This window comes from Salvia miltiorrhiza, chromosome 7, assembly GCF_028751815.1.
Source record: "Salvia miltiorrhiza cultivar Shanhuang (shh) chromosome 7, IMPLAD_Smil_shh, whole genome shotgun sequence".
Lineage (NCBI taxonomy): Eukaryota > Viridiplantae > Streptophyta > Magnoliopsida > Lamiales > Lamiaceae > Salvia > Salvia miltiorrhiza.
Genome location: NC_080393.1, coordinates 54,545,357 through 54,572,911, shown reverse-complemented (window position 1 = coordinate 54,572,911; position 27,555 = coordinate 54,545,357). Strand labels below are relative to the sequence as shown.

At 40.7% G+C, this 27,555-nt stretch overlaps 3 protein-coding genes across 3 annotated transcripts in view; 2 read left to right on the top strand and 1 right to left on the bottom strand.

Annotated features, from left to right (window-relative positions):
* Positions 1 to 27,555, top strand: part of LOC130994894 (uncharacterized) — a 1,167,164-nt gene that overhangs the window by 44,698 nt on the left and 1,094,911 nt on the right. The window lies entirely within an intron of this gene.
* On the top strand, positions 3,183 to 4,772 carry LOC130994421 (uncharacterized). The gene has a single exon (XM_057919466.1). It carries the CDS (start codon positions 3,183 to 3,185, stop codon positions 4,770 to 4,772), a length of 1,590 nt encoding a protein of 529 aa, XP_057775449.1.
* LOC130994420 (uncharacterized) lies at positions 7,055 to 8,644 on the bottom strand. Its single transcript, XM_057919465.1, has one exon. The coding sequence runs from the start codon at positions 8,642 to 8,644 to the stop codon at positions 7,055 to 7,057; it is 1,590 nt and encodes a 529-aa protein (XP_057775448.1).

The window sequence follows — 27,555 nt, the reverse complement described above, 5'->3', positions numbered from 1 at the left end:
AGAGAAAGAAAAACATATTTACTATTTATTCACGATTATTGTGACGTTACATGTATAGGAGTAGTATTTCTAAAGCACTAATTAGTTAGCAAAATGTATTTAAAGAATATTTCTAAGAAAAAACAAATTTTAGTGAATATTTTTCTTTCGTTGCAAAAAACCATTCCGTCATTTATTCCAATAATTTTGAATCGCCCAATTCGATTTCATGAGACTGCGATTATACTATCACTCTACAGCTGTTGCTCGTGACATATTTATCGATTCACAGTTACGTGCGTCAAAGTTGATTATGGGGTGTGGGCGCTTGTTTCTCGGTTGGTCTTTATATCAAACAGTTTATGGGCGTTTTCGGTTAACGCATTTTTCATGTGTTTTCTCTTTGTTTTGTGGTTGAGCTCTTTGCTTATCTGGGCTTTTCGTCAAACACCTTACAGGAAAACATAAGATAATGTTTGAATATTTAAAATAGAGAAATAACCATATTTATTATATATTCATGATTATTGTGACGTTACATGTATTGGAGTAGTATTTCCAAAATTCCAAGAAAAATTGCAAAACCTGTCTAAAGAATAAACCACTTGACAATAAGGTATTTCACTAGCTCCGTCAAGAAATGCTTTCTGACTCTCTATACTAAGATTTTTAAAGGAATTACAACAATTAGAGGGATCATGATCAGGATCTATTAGAGGTAAATCACTATCGCAAAAGCTATCAACAAGCCCGGCACAACAAATTTCAGAGATTAGTATTTTGTTCTTGTCACAAAACGCCAATTTGCCATTCCAATCAGCTTGTTTTGAATGGGCCAATTCGGTTGGGTGCGACTGAGATTCATTTACCATCAGTGCTCCACTAATAACAAGGAAAATTAAGATTTGAATCATGGTAGAAGTATTTAAAATACTATCTTTATAAGATGTTTTGTGAAATGTGAATGCTTTCGGTATATATAATAATTTGGCCAAGTTAGAATGTTAGATACGTTTCGATTCGATTTAATTATACTCTCTCAATTGAAACCCACAAAACAATAGCGAGTCTTAATTAATATCATGTGACCTAGTACCATATTTATATGTAGAACCGACATATTACTGGCTCGTTAGTTAATATATATATATATATATATAGGGTGTGGTTCTAGAGAGAACTACATTATTTGTGAGAACGGGAGAACCATCAAATCTAATGCATTCACTGTAAAAATTAATGCATCCGCTGTTAAAATTAATGCACTCAAAAAAATAAAAAAAAATGCTCCCTTCAGGATTCGAACCCAGGATCTGCATTCATCCAACAAGATGATGCATCCACCGTAGATCTTGATGATCGAATGGCTGAAAATGGTTCTCCGGTCTTCTTTTATTTATGGTTCTTTCCTGAACCTCTCCCTATATATATATATATATATATATATATATATATATATATATAGGGGCGCGCTCCAGTGAGACCCCATAATTTTCGTGAAACACTAGGACAATGAATAAGACATATAATACTTGAAAGTGTTGCTCCACACGAAACCAATCGGAAACCTTGTGTTAAGGTGACACACCAAGCAGCACAGAGTAAAACTTGCAGCGGAAATAAATCAACACAGATTTTTGGAAAAATTTCTTCAAGTTATAAAATAACTTGAAGAATGCCCTTATGGCAAAATGACTAAATGGAGAATGAACACTCACGTTCAATACCTTTACAAGACTCTAGGTATTTGAACATTAGACACTCTCATTAACAAACGAAAACTGGATTCAAGAGCTATACTCCGAAATCCGACGAAATCAATGAATGCTATAAACGATGTTATCCTAACACTCTAAACAGCATTCGTACACAGATCACTCAAATGACTAGATTTTGATCTTCAGACTTCGTGATCTGAACTGAGGCTCTTCCTCAGCTTATATAGGATCTTCCAGCTTGCTCTCCAAGCTTCCAAGTAGTGGGTTGAGTAGTGGATGAAGAGGTGGCCGTTGTGGTTTGTTGGAGACAATCCACTTAGTCCACACTTCCTTGATTCTAGCAACTACTTAACAACCTTCCTTGTCTCTCTCTCCATTATCCTTTTAGGCTTCATTTCTTCCAGGTTTTGAAGCTTGACTTGGTCTAAACCTACACATCAAAAACGTGAAGAAAAGGCAAAACAAATAATACAAATAATAAAGATGAGTTTATTTTGGAGTAAAAAATTAACTCCAACAAACTCCCCCTTTTTGCCTTTCTTCACAAAACCAAACAAGATCTCCCCCTTTCTTCGAGCTCCCCCTGCACAAGCAATTACTAATACAGCAGCTGTCTAAACATGCAGGGAACACAAGGCAAAACCGATTAGAGAGTTCAGAAAACAACATCAAGTCACAAAAAACAAACAGAAGGTTCATCAAAAACCAACTGCCAACAAACTCCCCCTTTCTCCTCAAAAGATCTCTTGATTTGGTCATTTTGCATGTTCTCTTGCTTCCTCTGCTTCTGCTGCAGCATCGTCTACTCCCCCTTTTTGGGAAGAAAGAAACTCGACAAAGTTCTTCCTTGCTTTCAAAATGGTAGAGTTCCATATCGTTGATGCGTTGCAAGATCGATCGAAGATCTGCCACTGGTACTGTGACCATAGCATCTGCTGCAACACTAAAAACAACTTGAGAAGTTCAAAGGTTCTCTACGTCAAACAAAGATGAGTGAATTTTACTTGGTGCTGTGCTTATAAGTGCGAAATAAAGTTTAACTGAGTTATGTGTTAGGGGATGTTGTCATAACAGAAGGCATCACAATAGACATAAAAATTCTGGAAAATCTGGGAAGTTTTTTGGTTCCGATTTTCATGGGATTCTCTCTCTATCCGCAGGTTTTGTAATTTTTGACGCATATCTTGTTCTTGATTTGAGCATATCTCTATCTTAATCTCCTTCCAACCCTAATTTTCGAATTTTATGGTGAAGATTTTCTTGAAAGATTTGGTTTTTGAGTGATTGGATCTGATTTCTTTAGTATTTATTCACTGTATGCAAATCACATCATCACCATTCTTCATCATTGCACCTTGATCTACGTGAGAGACCTTTTGCCTCCTCCGTTTTTGTACTTTTTCTTTTAGTTCTCTCATAATGTCTAACCCAAACACTATTGAGCTTATTAGACAGATTTTGTCAAATCCCCAATTTCAAGCAGCCATGGCCACCATCTCCACACCCACGTTGCCGGAAAACCAAGCAGTTCCATCGTTGTCGTCCCTGCCTGCTCCGATGACAAACCCAGCAACAGCAAGTGGGCATCCTCCTTCACCAGTTACTCAAACACTGGAAGTCTCAAAAGAAGTGCTGAATCCGGCGCCCATCTCTACCATCGAGCACTCCGCCGACTCACCGGACAAAAATCCGGCAAAGCAAGGGGAACCAGCCAAACCCTCAAATAAACGTAAAAGGAAGGCGGCCGAAGCCCCAAAGCCCAAGCTCAAGGCGGTTCGTCGGTCCAATCGCATTCCCACCCAACCTAGGGTTTCAAAGCCCGGACCTCCGAAAATGGTGCTACTCGACGAATCCGAAGACGATGAGCCCCCAGCCAAGCACGCACGCAAGTCTGGTCCGACGGTCGAAACCTCCACCACCGCTGATGAAGAGTCTGCCGCTCCAACAGAGGAGACCACAGAACCAACGGTCTCTTCTCCGGTGGAATCTCTTGATACTCTGCTCAATGAGGCTGAAGCAGAGGTGGCAGCAGAAGATCCATCTTATGACAACACACCTCTTACAGAGGTGTTGACGAGGCTAAAGCGCAAAGAAATTCGTGAAGGAAAGATGAAAACTACCACCTCTGCTGCGCCCATCACACCAAAGGTCACAGACTCTGATGAAGAGGACATGGAGGAAGAGGACGTGGAACCTGAAGATTCCGATATGGAAGTAAGCAAAGCCTTCAAGACCTTCTTCTACACTGCCGAGGCTGCAAAGGCGTGGAAAAATGTCAAAGAAATGGATTGCTACAGCGAGCGAAATATCGAGCAAGATTCTTTCAAGATGTTCAATCTTGTGGAGTTCTTTAAGTCTCGACACTTGTTCAAGTCAATAACCGAGGTGGAGCCCTTTGTGAAAGCGGTGGTGCAACTTGTCTACAGTAATCTGACGACAGATTTCAGAAATCTAAAGTCCAAGAAGTATCGGAAAGTCTTCTACAAGAACAAGATCTACACACTGACTCCTTCAGTCATCAATGGTATCCTTGGCACACCTGATGTTAAGAGCACAGCGGTGAAGAACATGGACAAAGTTGCCAAGGTCATCACTGGAGGGAAAGTGGCGAAGTGGCTTAAACCAATGAAGTCTTCCACCCTGTCGTACCTACACTCTGCTCTGTTCAAAGTCATGACTCTGAATTGGATAGTGTCAACAAACTCTACCGTCGTCACACAACAGCATGGCATACTTCTCTATTGCATTGGCGAAGGGTTGCCATTCAATCTGGGTCAGGTGATCTTCGATCAGATCGCTGCTTCATCACAATTATCTGGTTTGCCCTTTCCATCTTTGATTTTCAGGGCCCTTCGGAGTCAAGGCTTAACGGTTGGAGCATCCGTCAAGAGAGAAGACATCCATGAGTATGCTCTCACGAGTATGCTCTTCAGTGAAGGCAAAGTTGCAGATCTCCCCTGGGTCAATCCTGTTGCCACTCCCACTGTTGCGGACACTACCATGATAACAATCCCAAAGGCAACCTTGCAGGCCCTTTTGCAGCAGATCGACGAACTGGAGAACAGTCTTCTTTAAGCTCGAAGAATTCAGGGAGAGTCCTCTTCCATCTTGAATCAAGCCAAAGGGCAATTCACAGCCCTCCTTTCTTCCCAAAAAGGGGGAGAAGATGCTGATGCTGCTGATGCTGCTGATGGAACAGGGGAATGAAGTCAGGGGGAGTTGTGTTCTTTGATGAATGACTTTTAAGTTGGCAGAACGTTTAAACTAGCAAAACTTTCTTTTAATGGATGTTTAAGTGTTTTTTAAATTTTTTGGTTGTTGATACTTTGACTTATGCTTATGCTTTTTGCTAGTGGCTGGTTTGCCTCGTTTCTTGAAAGTTTTGTGTGTTTGCTGCTGTGAGAATATTGCTTTGGTAGTGTTTTTGTTACTGCTATCTCTGCAGGGGGAGATCACATCAAGGGGGAGCAGTTTGTTATTTGGTTTTGTGAAGAAAGGCAAAAAGGGGGAGTTTGTTAGTATCGAATAGTTTGTGTTTTGCTCTTTCTTCACTCTGTGTTTGTAGGTGTTTTTGACCAAGTCAAGAGATGGAAATCGTGAAGGTTGAAGGAGGAAAAGAATGAACGATTTCTGTTGAGAGAAGGAAGGAGCAAGAGAAGATAAGGAGAGAGAAAGAAGGAGTTGTTGGGAGCTCTTAAATCAAAGGGATGAGTGGTTCAAGTTGACTGATTCTTCCAACTAAATCAACGACCACTCATCCACCTCCCAACCCACGAATTCATACTTGGAGATCAAGCTTTGAAGATCTATAAATACCAAGGAGGAGTTCAGTTCAGATCACGAACTTTGAGAGAAGATATCAAGCTTTTGAGTGATCTGTGTAGGAGTGTTGTTTCTTGTGTTAGGATAACATTAGCTATAGCATTCTTTGTTTTGTTGGATTTCGGAGTGTAGCTCTTGAATCCAGTTTGAGTTTGTTAGTGAGAGTGTATAGAGTTCAATACCTAGTCCATTGTAAAGGTATTGAACGTGAGTGTCATTCTCCCTTTAGTCATTTCGCCATAAGGCATTCTTCAAGTTATTTTTATAACTTGAAGAAATTTTTCCAAAGTTCTGTGTTGATTTATTTCCGCTGCAAGTTTTACTCTGTGCTGCTTGGTGTGTTACCTTAACACAAGGTTTTACTTATAAGTGTTGCTCCACACGAAATCAATTGGAAACCTTGTGTTAAGGTAACACACTTATAAGTAAAACCTTGTGTTAAGGTAACACACCAAGCAGCACAGAGTAAAACTTGCAGCGGAAATAAATCAACACAGAACTTTGGAAAAATTTCTTCAAGTTATAAAAATAACTTGAAGAATGCCTTATGGCGAAATGACTAAAGGGAGAATGACACTCACGTTCAATAACTTTACAATGGACTAGGTATTGAACTCTATACACTCTCACTAACAAACTCAAACTGGATTCAAGAGCTACACTCCGAAATCCAACAAAACAAAGAATGCTATAGCTAATGTTATCCTAACACAAGAAACAACACTCCTACACAGATCACTCAAAAGCTTGATATCTTCTCTCAAAGTTCGTGATCTGAACTGAACTCCTCCTTGGTATTTATAGATCTTCAAAGCTTGATCTCCAAGTATGAATTCGTGGGTTGGGAGGTGGATGAGTGGTCGTTGATTTAGTTGGAAGAATCAGTCAACTTGAACCACTCATCCCTTTGATTTAGGAGCTCCCAACAACTCCTTCTTTCTCTCTCCTTATCTTCTCTTGCTCCTTCCTTCTCTCAACAGAAATCGTTCATTCTTTTCCTCCTTCAACCTTCACGATTTCCATCTCTTGACTTGGTCAAAAACACCTACAAACACAAAGTGAAGAAAGAGCAAAACACAAACTATTCGATACTAACAAACTCCCCCTTTTTGCCTTTCTTCACAAAACCAAATAACAAACTGCTCCCCCTTGATGTGATCTCCCCCTGCAGAGATAGCAGTAACAAAAACACTACCAAAGCAATATTCTCACAGCAGCAAACACACAAAACTTTCAAGAAACGAGGCAAACCAGCCACTAGCAAAAAGCATAAGCATAAGTCAAAGTATCAACAACCAAAAAATTTAAAAAACACTTAAACATCCATTAAAAGAAAGTTTTGCTAGTTTAAACGTTCTGCCAACTTAAAAGTCATTCATCAAAGAACACAACTCCCCCTGACTTCATTCCCCTGTTCCATCAGCAGCATCAGCAGCATCAGCATCTTCTCCCCTTTTTTGGGAAGAAATGAGGGCTGTGAATTGCCCTTTGGCTTGATTCAAGATGGAAGAGGACTCTCCCTGAATTCTTCGAGCTTAAAGAAGACTGTTCTCCAGTTCGTCGATCTGCTGCAAAAGGGCCTGCAAGGTTGCCTTTGGGATTGTTATCATGGTAGTGTCCGCAACAGTGGGAGTGGCAACAGGATTGACCCAGGGGAGATCTGCAACTTTGCCTTCACTGAAGAGCATACTCGTGAGAGCATACTCATGGATGTCTTCTCTCTTGACGGATGCTCCAACCGTTAAGCCTTGACTCCGAAGGGCCCTGAAAATCAAAGATGGAAAGGGCAAACCAGATAATTGTGATGAAGCAGCGATCTGATCGAAGATCACCTGACCCAGATTGAATGGCAACCCTTCGCCAATGCAATAGAGAAGTATGCCATGCTGTTGTGTGACGACGGTAGAGTTTGTTGACACTATCCAATTCAGAGTCATGACTTTGAACAGAGCAGAGTGTAGGTACGACAGGGTGGAAGACTTCATTGGTTTAAGCCACTTCGCCACTTTCCCTCCAGTGATGACCTTGGCAACTTTGTCCATGTTCTTCACCGCTGTGCTCTTAACATCAGGTGTGCCAAGGATACCATTGATGACTGAAGGAGTCAGTGTGTAGATCTTGTTCTTGTAGAAGACTTTCCCATACTTCTTGGACTTTAGATTTCCGAAATCTGCCGTCAGATTGCTGTAGACAAGTTGCACCACCGCTTTCACAAAGGGCTCCACCTCGGTTACTGACTTGAACAAGTGTCGAGACTTAAAGAACTCCACAAGATTGAACATCTTGAAAGAATCTTGCTCGATATTTCGCTCGCTGTAGCAATCCATTTCTTTGACATTTTTCCACGCCTTTGCAGCCTCAGCAGTGCAGAAGAAGGTCTTGAAGGCTTTGCTTACTTCCATATCAGAATCTTCAGGTTCCACGTCCTCTTCCTCCATGTCCTCTTCATCAGAGTCTGTGACCTCTGGTGTGATGGGCGCAGCAGAGGTGGTAGTTTTCATCTTTCCTTCACGAATTTCTTTGCGCTTTAGCCTCGTCAACACCTCTGTAAGAGGTGTGTTGTCATCAGATGGATCTTCTGCTGCCACCTCTGCTTCAGCCTCATTGAGCAGAGTATCAAGAGATTCCACTGGAGAAGAGACCGTTGGTTCTGTGGTCTCCTCTGTTGGAGCGGCAAATTCTTCATCAGCGGTGGTGGAGGTTTCGACCGTCGGACCAGACTTGCGTGCGTGCTTGGCTGGGGGCTCATCGTCTTCGGATTCGTCGAGTAGCACCATTTTCGGAGGTCCGGGCTTTGAAACCCTAGGTTGGGTGGGAATGCGATTGGACCGACGAACCGCCTTGAGCTTGGGCTTTGGGGCTTCGGCCGCCTTCCTTTTACGTTTATTTGAGGGTTTGGCTGGTTCCCCTTGCTTTGTCGGATTTTTGTCCGGTGAGTCGGCGGAGTGCTCGATGGTAGAGATGGGCGCCGGATTCAGCACTTCTTTTGAGACTTCCAGTGTTTGAGTAACTGGTGAAGGAGGATGCCCACTTGCTGTTGCTGGGTTTGTCATCGGAGCAGGCAGGGACGACAACGATGGAACTGCTTGGTTTTCCGGCAACGTGGGTGTGGAGATGGTGGCCATGGCTGCTTGAAATTGGGGATTTGACAAAATCTGTCTAATAAGCTCAATAGTGTTTGGGTTAGACATTATGAGAGAACTAAAGGAATAAGTACAAAAACGGAGGAAGCAAAGGGTCTCTCACGTAGATCAAGGTGCAATGATGAAGAATGGTGATGATGTGATTTGCATGCAGTGAATAAATACTAAAGAAATCAGATCCAATCACTCAAAAACCAAATCTTTCAAGAAAATCTTCACCATAAAATTCGAAAATTAGGGTTGGAAGGAGATTAAGATAGAGATATGCTCAAATCAAGAACAAGATATGCGTCAAAAATTACAGAACCTGCGGATAGAGAGAGAATCCCATGAAAATCGGAACCAAAAAACTTCCCAGATTTTCCAGAATTTTTATGTCTATTGTGATGCCTTCTGTTATGACAACATCCCCTAACACATAACTCAGTTAAACTTTATTTCGCACTTATAAGCACAGCACCAAGTAAAATTCACTCATTTTTATTGACATAGAGAACATCGTCGCAGCGAAAGCCGTGCCCCTAGTCTAAATTTGTGAAAGCGATCGAGGATGGCCATTTTGTAAGGTAGCATCGTCGCAGCGAACGCCGTGCCCCCCAAACTACTTTGGCTTTTTCTGTGCTTTACATAGATTATACACACAATCTGAGTTAGTGAAGAAGAACGTGTTGAAATAACATAGAGCATCACACAGACAAAAAGACAGTTGCATCTAAGAGTATTTCTTTTGAATCTGATGCAACAAACATTTCCTTTTTCATTAGTTTCGAAGGCAAAGGCCAAGAGACCTTCTTAACATGGTGAATCTCTCAAAATCCAAAGGTTTAGTAAAAATATCCGCAATTTGGTTCTCGGTTGGAACATACTTGGTGGACGTCGTATCCCACCAAAATAATTCCTGCAGAATTATCAAGAGTGAATTAGTACACTGATAAGCAGGGTCGATCCCACAGAGAGCAGATTAATAATCAATTCCCTAAAATCTATAAATTTCGGTGATGCCACCACGCCTTGATTTTGAGAAGAATTAATTAACTAAGAATGCGAAATTAAATAGAAATAACTCTTGAAATAAATCAATAGAAAGGTAATTCGGCTCAAATAAATCCACTCTAATTCAACTCTGATCCTCGACGCAATAATTAATCAATCCCTATCAACCAACCAATTATAGGATACCGTGATACGCACTGACATACCCCAATTCCTACTTACTATGTCGATAAACAGCTAGATACGCTAGTCTTGTCTATTTCCCTTATTAAAATATAACCTAGCTGGATACGCCAGTCTTAGATTTAATATTCTAACAGCATTAAGAGGAAGGAACCCAATTTAGACCAATTATCCTAGATACGCTAGTAATAATTAATCCACCAATTTATTCCTACTACAAACATGGTAGTTTTGTCACTAGTCAGCCCCATTCCAACAATTACGGATTGGAGGTGCTAATTGACTATAATCCAATTAAACCTAAGTTGATCAGACTTAAATAAAATCAGAATTATCATTGAACCTAGGAATTAATCGGAATAAATAGGAATCAATTTTAAACCAATTAGGTCTCACAGATAATTAAATCAGAGTTTCATTATTCTCGCCGAATTAAAGGTTTAGCTACTCATGCTTAAATTAAGAACAAACAAAGAAATAGAAGTAAACATAAAACAAGAGAATAAATTAAAACGCAATAAAATAACTATTCTGGAATGAAAAGAGAAATCGTCGGTACTGAAAACTGAAACAAAAGTATGAACGTAAGAAAAGTAAACTAATAAATCTAAGTCTAAAGTTGCGGCTGCCCAGGGAAAGTTGATCTCCAGGAAGTACGAAAATTAGGGCAAGGAATTGTATATCTGAAAGAAAAACTACGCCCTATTTATAGACTTCAAAACTTCTGGATCACCATGGAAGTTGCCATGCAAAGCCGGACTCTAAAAGGAATAGGATCGTGCAAAGGAAGGTAAGTTCAGCTGTGACGCGCGCTCTGGAAATAATCTCCACTATGGCGGAAATCGCGGCTCTCGCCAGCGGAACAGGTTGCCAGCGGAATGGCTTCCTCTCTGGCTTTCGCCAGAGGAATTGTGATTTCTCTGGCGTTTGATTCCTCTGCACTTATGATTCCAACAGCGAAGTGATTTCTCTGGCGCTTCCGCGCTCGCTTCGATTCCTCTGGCACTTCCGCGCTCGCTTCGATTCCTCTGGCGCTTCCTCGCTCGCTTCGATTCCTCTGGCGCTTCGATTCCTCTGGCGCTTCGCGGAATTCTCTGACTTTTCAGCGCGGGCTTCGCTTCTCTGACTTCTTGATTTCTCTGCTTTGACTATCCATTTCGCTGCTCTGGAGATTGGTTTCTCTGACTCGGGGCTTCGGCTGACTTCTCTGGTCTGGCTACAGAGTTATGCTAAAAACACCCTCTTAAGCCCCGAAATCTCCAAAATTATATTCTTCCATCTAAAAACCTAAATCTCCTGCAAAGAATCAAACAAGCCATAAAATGCACCATTTTCCAGAAGATTCTCTTAAAATAAAGCTCATACAAACCCCAAAATTTAGCACAATTAAGCATAAATCAACCCCCCCCACACTTAGCCTTTTGCTTGTCCTCAAGCAAAATCCATATGAATCATAGGAAGAGATTGATTTCAACAATGCTAATTTCCAATCCAAACATTCAAAAGTCAATTCAAGATTTTACAATCAACACACATCTTCTCGATCATGCAAGTAACTCAAAGTTTAAGAAGCAACAAAAGTGTAATGCAAGTAATTCGATCAGACCCAATTCTCCGCTAGAAGTGAATTCCCTAATGTGATCGCCTTTATAATCAATATCACCATTTTCACACTTTTTGTACTTAAGATTTTCGACAGTTGAGCCATAATTCATGAAATAAAACCATTTGGATGTAATCCAAAGTCATTTCACGTGGTTTCCCATGCTCATAGTTAGACTAGAGGAGCAGAGACTCACAGCTGTCACATTTTCAGAGCAGGCCAGATGTTTCAGAGCTGGCAATTTCAAAGTTGGCAATTCGTCCAACATTTTCACAAATAAGATACGATCGTAGGCAATCACAATGACAACACTCCTTCTAGCATCTACCAGACAAATCACGTTTTACTAACTTACAAAAATGTTGCAACAAAACTCATAATTCTTTGCATAATCAAGAAACATATATCGAAGGTAAAATAAGAATAACCACCAAACGAACACAAACCCGAAATGTGCATCGAAAATCATCTACTCTTCCACAAATTCATAAAAATTAGCAAGATTCGAAACCAAAAACTAAGCATAGAAAGACTAATCTTGCCCAATTGAAAGCATAAACACAATAAAACACCCCCCCCACACTTAAAGCATGCCATGTCCTCAGGGCACAAAAGAAATAAGAAGAGTTGAGAAAACGTCCCTAATTATCGGCATTTGAGAAACTGAAGCATCGTGATAGATGGTGTAGAGTGGGGTGTGCGGTCTGTGCAGAGTAGAGAGTGGCGGCGCTGGGTAGGGCAGCGAAGTGAGTGGCTGCGCTGGAACATGAGGACCACCAGAACTCTGGCAGAGAAACACCTGTTCCTCTGGCGGTGGCATGAACAAAGCGCGAGATCTCGCAACTTCCAAGCTCAACACCGCACTAAAAACCTCAAACAAACAAAGAAACAAAAAGAAACAGAAAGAAACAAAACGACACTAAAAGAAAGAAAAATAAAATAAAGAAAAACAGTTGGGTTACCTCCCAACAAGTGCTTAATTTAACGTCTAGAGCTCGACGATACCTCATGGTCTCAATGAACATCAAACATAGCGGGCGTGACAGAACGCTTAACACGAACAGAGGTAGAAGACCCATGCGCATCAGCTGCTTGAAAGACGACGCTTCCATTGGGCACATCTATCATAGCCTTCCCCGTAGCTAAGAATGGTCGACCAAGAATCAACGGCGGATTTGCATCTTCAGGAATATCGAGGATCAAGAAATCCGTAGGGAAGACTAGCTTGTCAACCTTCACAAAGATGTCTTCAAGCTTTCCTCTCGGCTTCACTCTTGATCTATCCGCCATTTGAATCTCCATCGAGGTCGGCTTGAGATCTCCAATTCCCAACCGCGTGAAAACAGAGATGGGCATCACATTGACACTAGCCCCTAAATCGCAAAGAGCCTTGGGAAAGAGCTCTCCTCCAATCTCGCACTCAATGGTGAAGCTACCCGGATCTTTCTTCTTCGAAAGTAGCTTCATTGGCAGCTCAGTGCCCACAGTTGTCGCCTGCGAGATTTTCTTATCCTCATCCCCCATCTTCTTGGTGTGAACAGTTGCCTTTTCTTCTTTATCCTTGGGATCCTGCAATTGCGGGAGAGTTTGAGACTGTGCACGTCGGTCTGATTCTTCAAGTAGTCTCTCTAGCTCATCCACTATACATCCATGCTCTGTCTCCTCGGGATTGGCAATTTTTTTTTCATTTTTGCAACGAGAGATCTCCAGCTTGATTTCCTTGGTATCCTTGCCGTCCCGCTGCTCTGGCTGATTCCACTGCTCTGGCCGATCCCACTACTCTGGCCGATCCCACTGCTCTGGCCGATCCCGCTGCTCTGTCCGACTTCTCAAAGTAATCATACTGACGTTCTCCACTGGATTCAATTGGACTTACGATGGAAATTTACCTTGATGGCCCTTGAGTTGATTCACGGACGTTGCAAGCTGAGACACTTGACGAGCTAACCCCTCTATCTGCACCTTCTGCTCGGCTTGGGATTGTTGGAGTTGTTGCACATTATTTTGCAAAAACTGTTGATTACCAATCAAGTCCGCCATCATCTCCTCCAGTGACTTGCCTTGCTTCTCGGGAGGATGTTGCTGAGCTTGTGGAGCTTGATATCCCGTCCTTTGATGAGGAGAACGGTAGTTCTGCTGCTGCGGTGGTTGCATCGCTGGTGGCTGCTTCGGCTCGGTATCTCTCCATCGGAAATTGGGATGGTTTCTCCATGGCGCATTGTGATTGTTTGAGTACTGGTCCTGTTTGGGCAAAGGTGGCAGTGGCGCGTCGCAGCTGTAAAAATTATGGGAAGAATTCACTTGGGCTTGATATTCTTCCTTATCTCCTGTGCATTGCAGGCTGGTGTGGCTTGGATTACCACATGCTCCACATGGCTTCTCTGATGGTTGTCCAGCCGTTGCGACCTTCTCCACCACAGTGCTCAACATTCTCTCCAATTTCCCCATCCTTGCTTCGAATTTATCCTCAAAATCCGATGAACTAGCGTGAGCAGCTTTCTTGAGCATTTGAATGCGTGGTTCATCATACTCCCTCGTTGCATCCACCAAGTGTTGAATTAATCGTTTGGCTTCACTCACAGTATTCTGGGAAAACCCTCCTCCACTCGATGAATTCACAAGGTTTTTAGTATCCACGGTCATCCCCTGATAGAAGTACTGCAGCAGATCTCCTTCAGAGAATTTATGGTTCGGGCAACTATCCACCAATCTCCTAAATCTGGTCCAGTAGGCGCTTAACGATTCATCATACTCCTGCTTTGCACCACTGATCTCCTTCTTTAGCGCATTCGTCTTGGTGGGAGGGAAAAAGTGCTCCAGGAATAGCCTCTTCATCTCCGCCCACGTAGCGATAGAATAAGGTGGGAGACTCGCGAACCAAGAGTTCGCCTCTGCTGTCATGGTGAAGGGAAAAGCAGCTAATCTGAAGTGTTCCTCCGTTACCCCAGTAGGGCGCTTCTGTACCTTGCAGATCTTGATGAATTCGCTCAAGAAGTTGTATGAATCTTCTCCCTTTTTACCATAGTACTTCGGGAGAACATTAAGCAATCCAAGCTTAATCTCAATACCGGAAGCAGCTGCCGGCATGCGGATCGGAGTTGGGGGGTCATCAGCTTCGTGGCTGGAGAGATCACACAGTCTAGGGTCGTCAGCCATGTCGCTCTCAGTACTTGCAACCGAAATTGAATCGGTTTCCTCTTCACAATCTGCGTCTGAATCGTGGTTTGTTTGGGCAAACAGAGCCTCTTTAGCAGCAGCAGCACTGGGTTCTGCCTCAATGAACCGTTCCGTGTTGGCGGACAGGTCAAGTTGCGAATCCAGCAGTTCCAGCAACTTCCTCGCCTTTGCCTCCTTCCTTAACTTCTTCGTGGTCTTCTCAATTTCACTATCGTAGAGGAGGTTTGGCTTGGACGATCTGCTCATAAACAAGGAAAATAAAAAAAAGAAAAATAGACAAAGGGAAAAGAATTAATTAACACCGCTCCCCGGCAACGGCGCCAATTTGGTGGACGTCGTATCCCACCAAAATAATTCATGCAGAATTATCAAGAGTGAATTAGTACACTGATAAGCAGGGTCGATCCCACAGAGAGCAGATTAATAATCAATTCCCTAAAATCTATAAATTTCGGTGATGCTACCACGCCTTGATTTTGAGAAGAATTAATTAACTAAGAATGCGAAATTAAATAGAAATAACTCTTGAAATAAATCAATAGAAAGGTAATTCGGCTCAAATAAATCCACTCTAATTCAACTCTGATCCTCGACGCAATAATTAATCAATCCCTATCAACCAACCAGTTATAGGATACCGTGATACGCACTGACATACTCCAATTCCTACTTACTATGTCGATAAACAGCTAGATACGCTAGTCTTGTCTATTTCCCTTATTAAAATATAACCTAGCTGGATACGCCAGTCTTAGATTTAATATTCTAACAGCATTAAGAGGAAGGAACCCAATTTAGACCAATTATCCTAGATACGCTAGTAATAAGTAATCCACCAATTTATTCCTACTACAAACATGGTAGTTTTGTCACTAATCAGCCCCATTCCAACAATTACGGATTGGAGGTGCTAATTGACTATAATCCAATTAAACCTAAGTTGATCAGACTTAAATAAAATCAGAATTATCATTGAACCTAGGAATTAATCGGAATAAATAGGAATCAATTTTAAACCAATTAGGTCTCACAGATAATTAAATCAGAGTTTCATTATTCTCGCCGAATTAAAGGTTTAGCTACTCATGCTTAAATTAAGAACAAACAAAGAAATAGAAGTAAACATAAAACAAGAGAATAAATTAAAACGCAATAAAATAACTATTCTGGAATGAAAAGAGAAATCGTCGGTAGTGAAAACTGAAACAAAAGTATGAACGTAAGCAAAGTAAACTAATAAATCTAAGTCTAAAGTTGCGGCTGCCCAGGGAAAGTTGATCTCCAGGAAGTACGAAAATTAGGGCAAGGAATTGTATATCTGAAAGAAAAACTACGCCCTATTTATAGACTTCAAAACTTCTGGATCACCATGGAAGTTGCCATGCAAAGCCGGACTCTAAAAGGAATAGGATCGTGCAAAGGAAGGTAAGTTCAGCTGTGACGCGCGCTCTGGAAATAATCTCCACTATGGCGGAAATCGCGGCTCTCGCCAGCGGAACAGGTTGCCAGCGGAATGGCTTCCTCTCTGGCTTTCGCCAGAGGAATTGTGATTTCTCTGGCGTTTGATTCCTCTGCACTTATGATTCCAACAGCGAAGTGATTTCTCTGGCGCTTTCGCGCTCGCTTCGATTCCTCTGGCACTTCCGCGCTCGCTTCGATTCCTCTGGCGCTTCCTCGCTCGCTTCGATTCCTCTGGCGCTTCGATTCCTCTGGCGCTTCGCGGAATTCTCTGACTTTTCAGCGCGGGCTTCGCTTCTCTGACTTCTTGATTTCTCTGCTTTGACTATCCATTTCGCTGCTCTGGAGATTGGTTTCTCTGACTCGGGGCTTCGGCTGACTTCTCTGGTCTGGCTACAGAGTTATGCTAAAAACACCCTCTTAAGCCCCGAAATCTCCAAAATTATATTCTTCCATCTAAAAACCTAAATCCCCTGCAAAGCATCAAACAAGCCATAAAATGCACCATTTTCCAGAAGATTATCTTAAAATAAAGCTCATATAAACCCCAAAATTTAGCACAATTAAGCATAAATCAATACTCTAACTTAATTACCTCTTGTTCCACTAAATCGCGAATAAAGTGGTGTCGAATATCGATGTGCTTGGTTCGTGAGTGTTGGACCAGATTCTTTGAAATGTTTATTACACTGATGTTGTCGCAGTGCATCACCATCACATCACTCGTCACACCGTAATCTGACAACATTTGTCTCAACCAAAGAAGTTGAGTGCAACAACAACCTGCAGCAACATATTCGGATTCTGCAGTAGATAGAGACACACAATTTTGCTTTCTACTATGCCACGACACCAAGTTATTTCCAAGATAAAAACACCCACCACTTGTACTTTTCCTATCATTAGTATCCCCTGCCCAATCTGAGTCGCTAAAAGCTACAAGGTTCGTGTTAGAATCTTTGGAAAAGAAAATTGCAAGATCAAGTGTGCCAGCCACATACCTTATCACACGTTTTACTGCTTTTAAATGAGACTCTTTAGGATCAGCTTGATACCTGGCACAAACACACACACTAAACATGATATCAGGTCGTGTTGCGGTGAGATATAGGAGGCTCCCAATCATTGATCTGTAGAGTGTTGGATCTACTGCCTCCCCAGCATTGTCTTTCGACAAAGTGTTGGTTGATCCCATCGGCGTGCGCATGTGCCTTGCACCTTCCAGATTGAACCTCTTCACCATATCCCTTGCGTACTTCCCCTGTGAGATGAAAATTCCTTCTGGTTCTTGCTTGACTTGGATCCCTAAAAAGAATGTTAGTTCACCCACCATGCTCATCTCGAACGTGGTGGTCATGGCCCTTGCAAAATCATCTAACAAACGTTGTGAGGTAGCACCGACAATTATATCATCAACGTAGATTTGAGTGATCAGAATATCACTACTTTCTCTTTTAATAAACAGTGTCCTGTCAGCATAGCCTCTCACAAATCCAAACTCAAGTAAGAAAGATGTTAGATGTCCATACCATGCTCGAGGGGCTTGTTTAAGGCCGTAGAGAGCCTTCTTTAACCTGTAGACGTGGTGTGGTCTGTGTGGATCTTCAAAGCCTTTCGACTGCTTTACATACACTTCTTCCTTTAGGATGCCGTTGAGGAAAGCTCCTTTAACATCCATTTGGTACAGCTTGATGTTGAGATGGCACGCAATTGCAAGAAGCAACCGTATTGACTCGATGCGGGCGACTGGAGCAAAAGTGTCATCGAAGTCAACACCTTCAACTTGGGTGTAACCTTGTGCCACAAGTCTCGCTTTGTTCCTCACTATTGTCCCACACTCGTCTGATTTGTTCTTGAAGATCCACTTTGTGCCGATCACATTCCTGTCAGCAGGTCTAGGCACAAGATACCAAACATCACTTCGAACAAACTGGTTAAGTTCATCTTGCATGGCTAACATCCAAAATTCATCACGTAAAGCCTCCTTAATTGTTTTTGGTTCAAGTTTCGACACAAAGCACAAAAAACCTGGTAGATACGTGCAAAGAGAAGACATGCAAATCATCTTCCGGTAGTCAACCGGTGGTTTACCTCTTGTGGTCATGCCGTCACTTACATTGCCAATTACTTGGGAGGTTGGGTGATTTTTGTGAATCCTTCTAGAGGGTGCATTACTCACATTCTCTCCTTGGTTATTGGGAGTTTCTTCTTCATCGGTATCACACTGTTCTTCTGGTGTTTGTGGTGTGATTTCTTCTGTTGCTTCAGCATCTGTGGTTGCATCTTCTGCTGGCATCACAATGTCCATCACCTGACCTTCTCTATTATTCTCATCTGCAATACTCCTCACATCATCAAATACCACATTTACAGATTCTTGAATAGTTTGGCTTCTCAAGTTAAAGACTCGATAGGCTTGACTATTCAATGAATATCCCAAAAAGATACCTTTGTCACTTTTTTCATCAAACTTTGTGAGATATTCTCTGTCATTCAGTATATAACACACACACCCAAAGACATGAAAGTATTTGAGATTTGGCTTCTTACCACGCAGAATTTCATATGGAGTTTTGAATGTACAAGGTTTGATGTTGACTCGATTGTTGATATGGCACGCGGTGCTCACAGCTTCTGCCCAGAAGCGTTGTGCCAATTTCTTTGAAGCCAACATCACTCTTGCCATCTCCACCAGGGTTCGGTTCTTTCGTTCCACAACTCCGTTCTGCTGTGGCGTCTTGGGGGCTGAGAATTCTTGAGAAATTCCTTTCTTCTCACAAAACTTTGTGAAAGCCACATTCTCGAACTCACGTCCATGATCAGACCTTATTCTTGCTATTCTCACACCAAACATATTAGCAAACCGGGCAAAGAGTGTTTTGAAGACATCAATAGTTTCAGATTTTTCACGTAAGAAAAAGGTCCAAGTATACCTTGAAAAATCATCCACTAAAACATACACATACCGTTTACCTCCAATACTCTCAACACCGACTGGTCCTACCAAATCCATGTGAATCAGTTCAAAGCATCGGGTTGTACCAAAATGTTGTTCAGCTTGTTGGGTAGCACGATGAGTGGCATGGATCTGCTTCTCTTTTTGACAACTCTCACAAACTTCCTTTTCCTTTTGTGTGATTTTTGGGAGACCTCGGACTGCTTCCAACTTAAACAACCTGTCAAGATTCTTAAAATTTGTGTGCCCTAACTTTTGATGCCACAGCATGCTTTCATCAATTTGGGCCTTGTTGCACTTAGGATCATCGACAAGGTAACAATTATCACTAGATCTTTGCCCTTTCATTACACAACAATTTTGAGTATCAAAAACCTCACAAGAATCCTTGTTAAACTTAACATGCAAGTTCTCATCGCATAGTTGACTAATACTAATCAAATTTGCCATAAGACCTTTAACATGAAAAACATTTTTCAAACAAGGTAAGCCGGGAACATTTAAGATACCTTTACCAATGATTTTACCCTTCGAACCACCACTAAAAGACACAAACCCACCATCACATACCTGATAGTTATTAAGGTAAGCATTGTCACCTGTCATGTGACGAGAACATCCACTGTCGAAATACCATGAACTTGAGATGTTAGTTTTCAGTGCTGTGAACACAACATTACATTTCAGTTCATCTTTTCTAACCCACTTCCAGACTTTCCTACGAGCTTGTGGTGGATTTTTCTTCCCTTTGGCTTTTGTTTTCTTTGAGTTGACAAAGATCTTCTTCTCGTGATTGAACTTCCTAAAACAGAACGGTTGAATGTGGCCAATTTGAAAGCAATAGTGACACACATACCTCTTTCTTTGTGGTCGTGTCTGACCAACTGAAGTTCCTTCCACGACAAACTCCTTTCCATGAGTAGATTTTACCTTTGTCTTTCCAGGTGTGGATTCAGCAGCGGGTGCAGCAGTGTATCCAAGTCCAGTGGTGTCCGTAGTTCCTGCAGACACAAAATCATCATACCTATGCCGACTTGAATTCCATTTGGCAATGGTGATTTGAGCTTCCTCCAGCTGGCTTGTAACATGCTCAAGCTTGACTTCCTTTTGTGTGATTGAGGCTTCAAGCTTTGCCAACGATCCTTTTAGCTTGACATTCTCCTCCTTTGTTGCTTCAAGCTCCTCTCCTTGCTTTTTCCATTTTCCCAGTAGTTCGTCATAGAATTTTTTAAGTTCCATGACAACCAGCATGGTCTCTTCGTTGCTCTCCTCAGTGTTACCTACACATGCATTGAAGCACAGACAATTTGGAAAGAACCTTGTGTCATACCTGTTTAACAGCTGGTCTCCTTCATCATCCTCATCGTCGGACAAGGTTTTTCCAAACTTGACATGGAAAGCTGACAGACCGGGATCATCATCATCTTCTTTTTCTTCCTTTGAGCTTTCCGAACCATCAAAAAATTCAGCCTCATCATCACTCCAAGACACCCAATATGATTTGCCTCATTTTCGTAGGGTGTTCGCACACTGGTTCGCATAGTGACCAAACCCCTTGCACTCACGACATTGAACATTATTGATGAAATTTGGATCATACCTGAAAGTTTCAGTTGTTGAGGCAACTTTCCTCATTGGTCGTGGGGGTGTAAAGTCATTCCTCTTAGGTGGTGCGGAATCATGCCTTGGAGAGCTTCCTTCTCGATCATTCTCTTTGGTCCGTCTAAGTTTTCTCACCATATTGTTGAACTTCCTTGTGATGAGTGCAACATCATCTCCTTCGTGAATCTCCTGCAATTCTTCAGAATCCTCTAGATCACGTATCTGAAGGATGTGGCTGCTGGTTGTTGTCGTAGATGAGCATCCGGCATTGAACGCAACAGCCTTCTTCTTGTGCAGCAATCCTCTTTCTTCCAATTTCATCTCATAGGTCCGGAGTGTGTTCATCAAGTCCACGAACTCCAGGCTTGCAACATTCTGACTTGTTTCGATGGCAGTGATCTTCATTTCAAAACGCGGTGGGAGCGTTCGTAGTGCTTTGGAGACAAGCACCCGATTGCTGATTGGATCTCCGAGCTCACGACATTCATTAGCCACACTGAGTATCCTCTTGGAATACTCCTTGATGTCTTCATCTTCATCCATCTCATGTTTTCGAACTTAGTGGTCAGGAGTCGCAGCCTTGTTTCTTTGACACTTGTGTCGCCCTCGCAATGTCTCTGGAGTATATCCCATTGTTCCTTGGTCGACGTGTTATTCTTGATGAGATTGAACATGTTCATGTCCACAAAAGAATAGATAGCATGCATAGCCTTTTCGTTGAAATTTGCCTCCTCGAACTCGGCACGACTCCATTGAGCAGGTGGTGTCAGGATCACATCACCATGAGCATCAGTGGTCTTGGGAGCAGACCACCCTTCTTCGACGCAGTGCCAGGCTTTAAGATCGATAGCCTTGATGAACTGCCGGATTCTTATCCTCCAGGCCGAATAGTTTGCACCATCAAGGATAGGAGGACGCATAACACCAAGCGGCTCCATGTGGAAGCAACTGTTGTAACAACTTTCACGGAAATTGTTGAAACAACACCAAGGATCACACTCAGTGTATCGAGTGTTGGCTCTGATACCAATTGTAAGTGTTGCTCCACACGAAATCAATCGGAAACCTTGTGTTAAGGTAACACACCAAGCAGCACAGAGTAAAACTTGCAGCGGAAATAAATCAACACAGAACTTTGGAAAAATTTCTTCAAGTTATAAAAATAACTTGAAGAATGCCTTATGGCAAAATGACTAAATGGAGAATGAACACTCACGTTCAATACCTTTACAAGACTCTAGATATTTGAACATTAGACACTCTCATTAACAAACGAAAACTGGATTCAAGAGCTATACTCCGAAATCCGACGAAATCAATGAATGCTATAAACGATGTAATCCTAACACTCTAAACAGCATTCGTACACAGATCACTCAAATAACTAGATTTTGATCTTCAGACTTCGTGATCTGAACTGAGGCTCTTCCTCAGCTTATATAGGATCTTCCAGCTTGCTCTCCAAGCTTCCAAGTAGTGGGTTGAGTAGTGGATGAAGAGGTGGCCGTTGTGGTTTGTTGGAGACAATCCACTTAGTCCACACTTCCTTGATTCTAGCAACTACTTAACAACCTTCCTTGTCTCTCTCTCCATTATCCTTTTAGGCTTCATTTCTTCCAGGTTTTGAAGCTTGACTTGGTCTAAACCTACACATCAAAAACGTGAAGAAAAGGCAAAACAAATAACACAAATAATAAAGATGAGTTTATTTTGGAGTAAAAAATTAACTCCAACAAACTCCCCCTTTTTGCCTTTCTTCACAAAACCAAACAAGATCTCCCCCTTTCTTCGAGCTCCCCCTGCACAAGCAATTACTAATACAGCAGCTGTCTAAACATGCAGGGAACACAAGGCAAAACCGATTAGAGAGTTCAGAAAACAACATCAAGTCACAAAAAACAAACAGAAGGTTCATCAAAAACCAACTGCCAACAAACTCCCCCTTTCTCCTCTAAAGATCTCTTGATTTGGTCATTTTGCATGTTCTCTTGCTTCCTCTGCTTCTGCTGCAGCATCGTCTACTCCCCCTTTTTGGGAAGAAAGAAACTCGACAAAGTTCTTCCTTGCTTTCAAAATGGTAGAGTTCCATATCGTTGATGCGTTGCAAGATCGATCGAAGATCTGCCACTGGTACTGTGACCATAGCATCTGCCGCAACACTAAAAACAACTTGAGAAGTTCAAAGGTTCTCTACGTCAAACAAAGATGAGTGAATTTTACTTGGTGCTGTGCTTATAAGTGCGAAATAAAGTTTAACTGAGTTATGTGTTAGGGGATGTTGTCATAACAGAAGGCATCACAATAGACATAAAAATTCTGGAAAATCTGGGAAGTTTTCCCTGGATTCGAACCCTGCGAAAAAAAATCACCCTCCAGATACAATATCAGCCATAGGATTGATAAAATAAACGCACCAGATCGTGCCCTAGATCTCACTAAAATTAGGGGGTCTCATTGGAGCGGCCCCCTATATATATATATATATATATATATATATATATATATATATATATAGGGAGAGGTTCAAGAAAGAACCATAAATAAAAGAAGACCGGAGAACCATTTTCAGCCATTCGATCATCAAGATCTACGGTGGATGCATCATCTTGTTGGATGAATGCAGATCCTGGGTTCGAATCCTGAAGGGAGCATTTTTTTTAAATTTTTTTAGTGCATTAATTTTAACAGCGAATGCATTAATTTTTACGGTAGATGCATTAGATTTGATGGTTCTCCCGTTCTCACAAATAATGTAGTTCTCTCTAGAACCACACCCTATATATATATATATATATATATATATATATACACTGAAACAAACAACTCTATCATTATCAAATCAACGAGCTAGATTTAATTATCTCTTTGCATGATGATTTAATAAATTTTTATTATTAAATACGAATTTTTTAAACTCAAATTAAAATTGTTGAGTTCTAAAATCCCGTAAAATTGTTGGGGAGCTCATTGCTTAGCTGGGTGTTTCGTCGAACACCTTATGGGCGGCTTCTGTTGTTGTGGCTTTCTGCATTTATGGTTATTAGCAGAGTTTACGTGCGTTGCACGTATTACCTATTATTTAACACAATTTATTTATTCAAAATAATAATATATTTAAAGATAAAAATAATAAAATATTATTAATTGTTGATTATTAACTTTAATAAATGTTTGCAAGTAGTATAAAGATATAAATAAAAAATAAAACAAAATCTTATATGTGTGTACAATTTTGACCATCAAAATTGTATTGTAGTTATAATGATAATATATTATAATATAATTGATATGATTAAGTAAGATTGGAGGAAGAAAAGGCACATATTATATTTTCTAATTGTACAAGGCAAAAAAGTTGTTTTGCTCCCATCTTAATTATATATATAGCCCCACTAATCCAATTAAATATTTCTAAATTATAAAATAGGGACATATTAGGTAAATCAAATTTTGTAAAACAAGGCTATTTTATAATAGGTATAGATTTATTGGCGGTCTATCGTGGTGGATAGGGGTGACGAGTTCAGGGCTGGTTGACCAATGAGGCTGCGAGGTAGCCGCCTTCGGCCTGACGGAAATATTTTTATATTTCTTTATATATAAAAATTGATACCAACTCAATTATCATATTTCTAAATAGGGCTAATAGCCAAAAAATACACCAAGTATCACCGAATTTGCAAATTGCACATGACCTTCAAAATTAGCCCCAGAATACATCACTTTTTAATTTAGTTGCAATTTGCACACGCGTTGACCATCACCTTAAGCGTAGTTGACGTGGCAGCCGAAAATTGCAGACGTGGACTAACCGCCGGGCATGTAAAACGACGTCATTTTTTAACCCGTTTTTTTAATAAAAAAATTAAAAAAAGGGAACAGCCTTGTTCTCTCTCAATCTCAATTCCAAATTTTCGCTCAAATCTCAATCCCAACTTCCGCTCAATCTCAATCTTGGTCGCTGCAGCCGCCAGAGGTCGTCGTCCTGCCTTTCGGCGCCGCTCTTCCCTCTCTTTGCGTGATGTGTGTAGGTCGGAGAAGGTTAGAGGTGGCGGTGGGGTAAAAAGGGGGAAATCCCCAGATCTGGCGGCGGCGGCCGCGAGGAAGAAGAGGAGCTGGGGTTTGATGTTTGTTGTTGCGTGGTGTGTGGGGGTCGGAGAAGGTCAGAGGGGGTTTGGTATTGGCAGTGGAAAGACTCGCGAGGGCCGCGATTTGGGGATCTAGGAGGCCGAGGGCCGCGATTTGGGGATCTGCAGCCATGGCGCTAGCTCCTAGCGGGGGAAGAGGATGAAGGTGGCGGCGTTGTTGGAGAGGATGAAGGCCGAGGGCCGCGATTTGGGGATCTGCAGCCATGGCGCTAGCTCCTAGCGGTGGAGGAGGATGAAGGCGGCGTTGAGGGAGGAGGACAGAGAGGCGATTTGGCGGAGGAAGAAGGAGTAGGTGAGACGGGGGGAGGTGGCGGTGTCGATGAGGAATGGGTGGTGGAGGTGGCGGTTGAGTGGAGGTGGAAGAAGGGAGGCAGCGGTTGAACGGCGCTGCTCCCGTCGCAGAAATGGCCGAGAGAGGGAGCTGTGAGAGACATGAGTTCGACGGCGCTACTGTCACAGTGCCACTGCTGCCATGTTGATGTCGGAGAGGCGTTTCTTGCCGGAGAAGTAGGGGGTTGTTGCCGTGTTGATATGGAAGGTGTCGGAGAGACATTTGCAATTTTTTTTTAGTAAATTCTTCAAAATATTAAAACGACGTCGTTTTGCCCACGTGGCTTGCCAGCGTGTAAAAAAAGCCACACAATATGCCATGTAATGTCCACGTAATCACCGGTCAAACTTATTCCTTGCCGGAAATTTCGCCGTGTGCAAATTACAACAAAATTAAAAGGTGATGTATTCTGGGGCTAATTTTAAAGGTCATGTGCAATTTGCAAATTTAGCGATAGTTCGTGTATCTTTTGGCTATTAACCCATATAAATATAATTAAAACAATATAATTTTAAGGGTTAATAGTGCTTTATGTCCCGAACTTTCAAGGTTTTCCACAAAATGTCCCGAACTTTAACTTTCTTCTAAAAAACCCTGAACTTTCAGCATTTTCCACAAAATAACCCGCTATCCAAAATCCGGTGACGGAAAGATGACTTATCTTATCGGAGTCTGAGGTGGACATCTTTTTGTGTAAATAATTAATTAATTAAATAAAACTATTCCACTTCATTAATACACCAATTCCACCTCATTAACACAAAAAAATTAAAAAATCAAACTTAATAAACACAATCCCATCCTTATTTCTTACGCAAAGTTTAAACAAAACATCAAATTTCTTCCCCAAAATTTTCTTCTTCCCCAATTTTTTTTTTCTCTGAACGTGCCAATACTCTCTTACATATGTTCTCCAAAATTTCCTTCTTCCTCAAAGTTCATCGAAACACCTTTCGATTGCAATTTTTTTTTTCTTCTCTAAAGTTCATTTCCTAAATCTTTTTGAATATAATCGTCCTCTTTATTCTTCTGATGTACACGAAATGCTCTCGTCCTCTTTATTGCTTCAGATGAACACGAAATGCTCTCATATGAAGTGTGCTGGTAAAGTGTTCGACAAAATGCCTGAAAGGGTGCTGTCATGAAATCCCCTTTATCTTAGTTTATACTTAATGCATGCTTCGTATAGTAATTGGTTCACATAAGAAGAAAATTTTAGGGAAGAAATTTGATGTTTTGTTTAAACTTTGCATAAGAAATAAGGATGGGATTGTGTTTATTAAGTTTTATTTTTTAATTTTTTGTGTTAATGAGGTGGAATTGGTGTATTAATGAAGTGGAATAGTTTTATTTAATTAATTAATTATTTATACAAAAAGATGTCCACCTCAGACTCCGATAAGATGAGTCATCTTTCCGTCACCGGATTTTGGATAGCGGGACATTTTGTGGAAAATGTTGAAAGTTCAGGATTTTTTAGGAGAAAGTTAAAGTTCGGGACATTTTGTGGAAAACCTTGAAAGTTCGGGATATAAAACACTATTAACCCTAATTTTAACTGCATGTATTTGAGGTGAGAATAAAGAACAAAAATAAAAAATAAAGAGTTCACAATAATAAAAACCCATATTATGAAAAAGCAAAAAAATTAAGAAATAAAACAAAAAAGAATTAAAAATAGATTTATTAGAAATGACGAGAGATAAGAGAAAATTTTCTTAAGTTTTAATTTTTAAATAAAAATAACTTTTACGTTTTAAATTCTATATTTACATAAAATATATCAAATTAAAGTCTTATCGTTATCTTTAATTTGATACACGTTAAATATATTATAATTAGGCAATATTCACAATTTTAGAAAATAAATAATAAAACCAAAAATAAGAAGATAAAAATAAAAATAAATAGGAAAATTATAAAATATTATTTATATTGATAATTTATATTTATTTTAAATTAAGATACCACAAATTAAATGTCATCAACAAGATATAACATGTCGATTTTGAATACACTATTAAGAAAATACATAAATAAAAAATAATAATTTTTTTATAAAATATAAAATATTTTCGTCACTGACACTGAATAATTCAAGAGCTCATGCATGACTTCAAAATATCTACTTAATAATTTAAGAGCTCATGGTTGTTATTTAAGGTTGGTTTTGTTTTGTACAAACAAAAGTAAATGGTTAAAACACTTTATATATAATTCAAAATAATATTTTTTACCGAGAGAATTATAGATATTAACGCTAATAACCTATAATGGATTATTGTTAGAATGGCCCACGGTGCTGTTATTAAATATTGATTAACCTAAAACAAAACTTAATTATTAATTTTAATTTGAGTTTATTTATCTCAATTACTATCTAATGATTATCAAACTAATTAAATTTCCACGGAAATACATAATTAAATTAAGTATAGATAA

What these genes read in the sequence shown, in the direction of transcription:
- LOC130994420 (XM_057919465.1), bottom strand. Translation starts at nt 8,644, where the DNA reads ATGGCCACCATCTCCACACCCACGTTGCCGGAAAACCAAGCAGTTCCA.
- LOC130994421 (XM_057919466.1), top strand. Translation starts at nt 3,183, where the DNA reads ATGGCCACCATCTCCACACCCACGTTGCCGGAAAACCAAGCAGTTCCA.